This window comes from Chrysemys picta, chromosome 17 (genome assembly GCF_011386835.1).
Source record: "Chrysemys picta bellii isolate R12L10 chromosome 17, ASM1138683v2, whole genome shotgun sequence".
Classification (NCBI taxonomy): domain Eukaryota; kingdom Metazoa; phylum Chordata; order Testudines; family Emydidae; genus Chrysemys; species Chrysemys picta.
The window spans coordinates 25,063,546-25,070,297 of NC_088807.1; the positions used below are offsets into that span (position 1 = coordinate 25,063,546).

General features: G+C 59.4%; 1 protein-coding gene across 1 annotated transcript; it reads left to right on the forward strand.

Annotated features, from left to right (window-relative positions):
• Nucleotides 1–938: 938 nt before the first annotated feature.
• LOC101954154 (lysozyme C-like) lies at nucleotides 939–3,345 on the forward strand. Its single transcript, XM_005311980.4, has 4 exons — nucleotides 939–1,132; nucleotides 1,636–1,797; nucleotides 2,157–2,235; nucleotides 2,867–3,345. Exons 1-4 carry the CDS (start codon nucleotides 976–978, stop codon nucleotides 2,925–2,927), a joined length of 459 nt encoding a protein of 152 aa, XP_005312037.1. The 5' UTR covers nucleotides 939–975; the 3' UTR covers nucleotides 2,928–3,345.
• Nucleotides 3,346–6,752: the final 3,407 nt, after the last annotated feature.

Here is a 6,752-nt window from a genome sequence, read left to right on the forward strand (position 1 = left end):
GCTCATTCACCTGCACATCCACTAATGTTCTATATGCCATCATGTGCCAGCAATGCCCCTCTCCCATGTACATTGGCCAAACCGGACAGTCCCTCCGCAAAAGAATAAATGGACACAAATCGGACATCAGGAATGGTAACGTACAAAAGCCAGTAAGTGAACACTTCAATCTCCCTGGTCATTCTATTACAGATTGAAAAGTCACTATCATTGAACAAAAAAACTTCAGAAACAGACTTCAAAGAGAAACAGCAGAACTCAAATTCATTTGCAAATTTAACACCATTAATTTGGGCTTGAATAGGGACTGGGAGTGGCTGGCTCATTACAGAAAGCAGCTTTTCCTCTCTTGGAATTGACACCTCCTCATCTATTATTGGGAGTGGACTACATCCACCCTGATTGAATTGGCCCTGTCCACACTGGTTCTCCACTTGCGAAGTAACTCCCTGCTCTCCATGTGTCAGTATCTAATGCCTGCATATGTAACTTTCACTCTATGCATCCGAAGAAGTGAGGTTTTTACCCACTAAAGCTTCTGCCCCAATAAATCGGTTAGTCTTTAAGGTGCCACCAGACTCCTTGCTGTTTTCGTGCTTAGAAACTTTTTGAAAAACGGCTCTTTTGGGGCGGGCGATATCTCCAGCGCCCGGCGCTCAAATGCTCCCAAATCGGGGTCACTAACTCGCCTCCACACCCTTCTGAGGGGCGCCACATTTCAAAGGGCTCCGCCGAAGCTGGTGGATTTCGGAGGCCTTCAAAACAAGCAGCCTTTAACTAGAAGTCCCTGACGCAAACTGAATTATCATGCGGGAGGCGGCTGCTGGGAACAGACACGCCTGGGCGGCTGCCCCTGGAGCCGTTCCCGGCAGGATGTGCTGGGCGCGGGCCTGGGCTCCCTGCCCTGGAGCCGGCATAAAAGGGGGGGCCCCGAGCGGCTGCTCCGACACCCAGCCAGACGCAGCCTCGGCCGCCATGAAGCCGCTGCTGCTCCTCGGGCTCCCGCTTCTCCTCGTCCTGCTGGCCGCGACGACCCCCGGCTGCCAGGGCGTCGTCATTCCCCGGTGCCAGCTGGTCCGGATCCTCCGGCGGCATGGGCTGGGGGGCTTCGTCAGGAAAACGGTGGCTGATTGTGAGTAGCTGCCCCCATCTACCCACCGCTGCCGGGGCCAGCTCCCCCCAGGGCTCCCACGCCCAGCTCCTCGCAAAGAATTAAAGGGCCAACTCTAGCTCCCAGCCAGCTCTTAGGGGGGACCCAGGAGGCAGTGCCCCTGCCCTGGGGGGCCCCTCTGCTATATGGGAGATGGAGGCCACCCGGTGTGGCTCAACGGCCAGGGCGTTCTTCCCCCCGCACCCATTCGAAATCCCTTTTCCGTGGCAGGCGTGGGGTGGGGAGGACCCTAGATTTCCTACATGCCGTCCGCATGCTCTAACCACTAGGCACAAGGCTGCCCCTGGCATACGCGCGCCCGGCCCAGTATAGAGCTAGGAAGGTGGATTGAAGGGAAGGGGACCCAGGGGAGTTAGGCACCTCCAGGGTTAGGCAGCCGCTGAGCGGCGGGCTGTGGATCGAGCCCCCAGGGGCCCAGCCAGGAAGGGGTCCCGCCCCCTCACCCGGCCTCTCCCCGCACGCAGGGGTCTGCCTGGCAAAGCACGAGAGCAGTTACAACACCAGGGCCATCAACCGCAACAAGGACGGCAGCACGGACTACGGGATCTTTCAGATCAACAGCAAGTACTGGTGCGCCGACGGGCGGACACCGGGGGCCACCAACGGCTGCCGCATCGCCTGCAGCAGTAAGAGGGGCAGGGAAGGGGGGCAGGGACCCCAGTAAGAGGGGCAGGGAAGGGGGACAGGGAACGGGGGCAGGGACCCACCCGACACGGCCATGCCACCCCCCTCCACCCCTCGCTCTCCATCCATCCAGCCGTCCGTCCTCCCCTCTGGCCCCTCCACCCACCCCTCCATCCGTGTGTGTCCACACCTCACACCTCATGTCCCTCCATCTGTCCATCCATCCATCCACGGATCTACCCCCCCCCCGCCTCTCCATCCATCCTCCCACGCATCCACCCACCCGCCCCACACACCTCCCTCAGTCCCCACACCCCTTCTCTGCCCCCTGGCTCACCCCACCCATCTCTCTGCTCCCCAGAGCTCATAGATGACAATATCACAGACGACATCAAATGCGCTAAGTTCATCGCACAGCAGGCACGTGGCCTCACGCCCTGGTGAGTTTCACTGGTACGGGGAGGGGGGGGTGTAGGGTAGGGAGGGGAAACGGCCCAGGTGGGTCCCAGGAGGGAAGCAGCAAGTGGGGAGAGCTGGGCGTAGAACCCAAGAGTCCTGGTACCGCTGCTCTAATCACTAGACCCCATTCCCCTCTTGTAGTCAGGGAAAGAACCCAGGAGTCCTGGCTCCCAGCACCCCCTGCTCTGACCACTAGATCCCGCTCCCCTCCCAGAGCCGGGGAGAAAACACAGGAGTCCTGGCTCCCAGCCCCCCCTGCTCTAACCACTAGACCCCACTCTCCTCCCAGAGCCAGGGAGAGAACCCAGGAGTCCTGGCTCCCAGCCCCCCTGCTCTAATCACTAGATCCCACTTTCCTCCCAGAGCCAGGGAGAGAACCCAGCAGTCCTGGCTCCCAGCCCCCCTGCTCTAACCACTAGACCCCAATCACCTCCCAGACCCCCCGACACTGATAACAGAGTGTAGGGTCCCATGCCACCCACCCCTCTCTGCCACGCCTGCCCTCTCCACCAGGGCCAGATGCACCACGTCCAGCTGGCCACGGGCAGGGCCAGGGCACCGGCCCGCTGGCCCCTTCTCCCCCCTGACTCACTCTCTGCTCTTCTCTGGCAGGGTCGCGTGGAAGAGTCGCTGCAGGGGGAAGGATTTGAGGCCGTACGTCAGGGGATGCTAGAGCCCAGAGCCAGCCGCACGGACAGCTGGGGGTGGGGCATGGGATGGAGGGGTAGACAGAGGGGTGCAGCTGAGGATAAAGGGGTGTGTGGGGCTGGATAGATATTGGGGTGCATGTGAGGATGGAGGGATAGCTAAGTACAGGGATTAATGGCAGATTGAGGGGGGAGGGGGCCTTGGAGCTGGCCAAAGGGCGGGGCATGGCAGGGGGGCCGGCGCGTGGGGACGGACGGACATCGGCTCAAGGGGGCTGAACAGCAAAGGCCTGGAGGCGGCCTCAGGCCCCACCGCAGAAGCCGCCCTAGAGGCCTGGATGACTCCAGCCTGGTCTTGGCCTCACAGGGGCTGCGCCCCCCAAAGCGCCCAGATGTGGGCGGCTGCGACCCCTCCTCCATCCCCAATAAACATTGAACCCCCTGCACCAAGAGCCACACGTCCTTGTTTGGTGGGCAGGGGCATTGTGTCTGGGGGAGGGCCATTTGAATCATTGTGTCGGGGCTGGGAGCGAGGACTCCTGGGTTCTCTCCCCAGCTCTGGGAGGGGAGTGGGGGCTAGTGGTTAGAGCAGGGGGGACTGGGAGCCAGGACTCCTGGGTTCTCTACCCAGCTCTGGGAGGGGAGTGGGGGCTAGCGGTTAGAGCAGGGGGGACTGGGAGCCAGGACTCCTGGGTTCTCTACCCAGCTCTGGGAGGGGAGTGGGGGCTAGCAGTTAGAGCGGGCGGGGTGGGGGCAGGACTCCTGGGTTTTCGCCGCACCTCTTGGCCGGAGCGGGGTCTATAATCCCTGTCAGTCACACTGCATATCAGCGAAGCGAGGAGGCTGCTAATAACTAGAGCTGCCCATCCAGATACTGCATCTATAGGCACACCCTCCGATCCCTCCTTCCACCCACGTAGATCCTGGTGCATTGATCTCCCTACCCATCCATCCTTCCACCCACCCATCTATCTATCCATCCATCCACCCACCCATCTATCTATCCATCCTTCCACCCACCCATCTATCTATCCATCCTTCCACCTACCCATCCATCCACCCACACATCCATCCATCCATCCACCCACCCATCCTTCCACCCATCCATCCACCCACCCATCTATCTATCCATCCTTCCACCCACCCATCCATCCACCCACCCATCTATCTATCCATCCTTCCACCTACCCATCCATCCACCCACCCACTCACCCATCCATCCACCCACCCATCCATCCTTCCACCCACCCACCCATCCTTCCATCCATCCACCCACCCATCTATCTATCCATCCTTCCACCCACCCATCCATCCACCCACCCATCTATCTATCCATCCTTCCACCTACCCATCCATCCACCCACCCACTCACCCATCCATCCACCCACCCATCCTTCCATCCATCCACCCACCCATCCTTCCATCCATCCACCCACCCATCTATCTATCCATCCTTCCACCTACCCATCCATCCACCCACCCACTCACCCATCCATCCACCCACCCATCCTTCCATCCATCCACCCACCCATCTATCTATCTATCCATCCTTCCACCCACCCATCTATCTATCTATCCTTCCACCTACCCATCCATCCACCCACATATCCATCCATCCATCCACCCACCCATCCTTCCATCCATCCACCCACCCATCTATCTATCCATCCTTCCACCCACCCATCCATCCACCCACAGATCCATCCATCCTTCCACCAACATATCCATCCATCTACCCATCCATCCTTCCACCCACCCATCCTTCCATCCATCCACCCACCCATCCATCCATCCATCCATCCTTCCACCTACCCATCCATCCACCCACACATCCATCCATCCTTCCACCCACATATCCATCCATCTACCCATCCATCCATCCTTCCACCACATATCCATCCATCTACCCATCCATCCATCCACCCACCCACCATCCATCCACCTATCCCTCCCCTCTATCCATCCTTCCACCCACCCCCTTCCATCCATCCACCCACCCATCTATCTATCCATCCTTCCACCTACCCATCCATCCACCCACACATCCATCCATCCTTCCACCCACATATCCATCCATCTACCCATCCATCCATCCTTCCACCACATATCCATCCATCTACCCATCCATCCATCCACCCACCCACCATCCATCCACCTATCCCTCCCCTCTATCCATCCTTCCACCCACCCCCTTCCATCCATCCACCCACCCATCTATCTATCCATCCTTCCACCTACCCATCCATCCACCCACACATCCATCCATCCTTCCACCCACATATCCATCCATCTACCCATCCATCCATCCACCCATCTATCTATCCATCCTTCCACCCACACATCCATCCATCCATCCTTCCACCTACCCATCCATCCACCCACCCACTCACCCATCCATCCACCCACACATCCATCCATCCTTCCACCCATATATCCATCCATCTACCCATCCATCCATCCACCCACCCACCATCCATCCACCTATCCCTCCCCTCTATCCATCCGTCCACCCATCCATCCATCCTCAGCCACCTATCCATCCATCTTTCCATCTATCCCTCCTTCCACCCACCCACCCATCCATCCATCCACCCACCCATCCACCAATCCTTCCTTCCACCTGGTGCCGCCGAGGGATGGGGGTCAGGATATGCCTGATAAATAACAGCTGCAGCCTTCCCCCACAACTGGGTCTCTTGCCCCTGCCGGGCCCAGGGCACTTACCAGGTACTGGGGAGTTGCGGTAGCTCAGATGGGGGAGAGACGCCTGCTCATGTGCCTCAGTTTCCCCTGCCTCCCCATGGCCTGGGGCAGGAGAGCCGCCCACTGAGAGACAGTGTTGAGATTCACAACGGCCTGTGCCCGGGCAGCACCAGGGTGTTCGCCGAAGCCTGTGGGGTGGGATCAGCCCCACAGGAGAAGGGGTGGGATGCAGTGACCTCACCAAGGTGTGGGAGTCACAGTAATGAACATGCGGCGGTTAAATAGTTTAATCACCCAGGAGTCTCTACTGGGTTTTCCTCCAGACGCACACGCACACACGCCCACTAGTAGCCCGCGGCACCACAGCCAGCCGTGGCCAGGGCGCTCAGAAGGGCAGGAGCCCCTGGCTGTGCAGGGTGAGGTGGCCGCCCATGCCGGAGGCCAGCTGGTCGTAGCCGTGCTCCGAAAGCACCAGCGGCAGCGTGCGGTAGATGAACTCCCCGTCAAAGAAGTACGTGTAGAGGATGGCCGTGGCCACGACGGAGCCGGCGAGGAGCTGCAGCCAGATGTAGAGGGAGGCCAGCGTCCTGCGGGGAAAGAGCGATCAGAGAGACTGCGGAACTCCCCACCACTGGATCTCAACGGGGCTCCAAACAGGGACTGGATGTTGATGTGATGTTCCAGGGTTTTGAAGCCATTTGGATCTCACCACGTCTCCCTGGCCGGAGATCCCATCCCCCACTCCCCACCCCCCGCTAGTTCTGTACCCAGCCCCGTGACGTGTGGTCAAGTTGCAGTGTCGCTTTCAGACCAACACACCCGACAGGATGGACCCCTCGGGCCAGAATCCCAGTGGGCATCAATCTCTGGAGTCAGCGGCGTGACACTGAAGAGCCGGAGCTGGGGATGCTGCTCCAGAGCCGTGGAGGGTATCAAAATGTGGAGCCAACCTCAAACCAATGGGGGTGAGGCAGCATGGGCCCCGATGGGCGGGTTATTCCAGCATCGCCCACTAGGGGGTGTCTTGCACCTCTGTTGGAGACGGGATACCGGGCTCGATGGGCTGATTCCTATGGATTTGCTGATTAAGGGCTGCCAATGGGGAAAAGCCCTGGCATAAATCCAGCAGGGAACAAATGCATTAAATA

What these genes read in the sequence shown, in the direction of transcription:
- LOC101954154 (XM_005311980.4), top strand. Translation starts at nt 976, where the DNA reads ATGAAGCCGCTGCTGCTCCTCGGGCTCCCGCTTCTCCTCGTCCTGCTG. An exon ending in CTGCCGCATCGCCTGCAGCA is followed by an intron (nt 1,798 to 2,156) that starts GTAAGAGGGGCA and finishes TCTGCTCCCCAG; the next exon opens with AGCTCATAGATGACAATATC. An exon ending in GCACGTGGCCTCACGCCCTG is followed by an intron (nt 2,236 to 2,866) that starts GTGAGTTTCACT and finishes CTTCTCTGGCAG; the next exon opens with GGTCGCGTGGAAGAGTCGCT.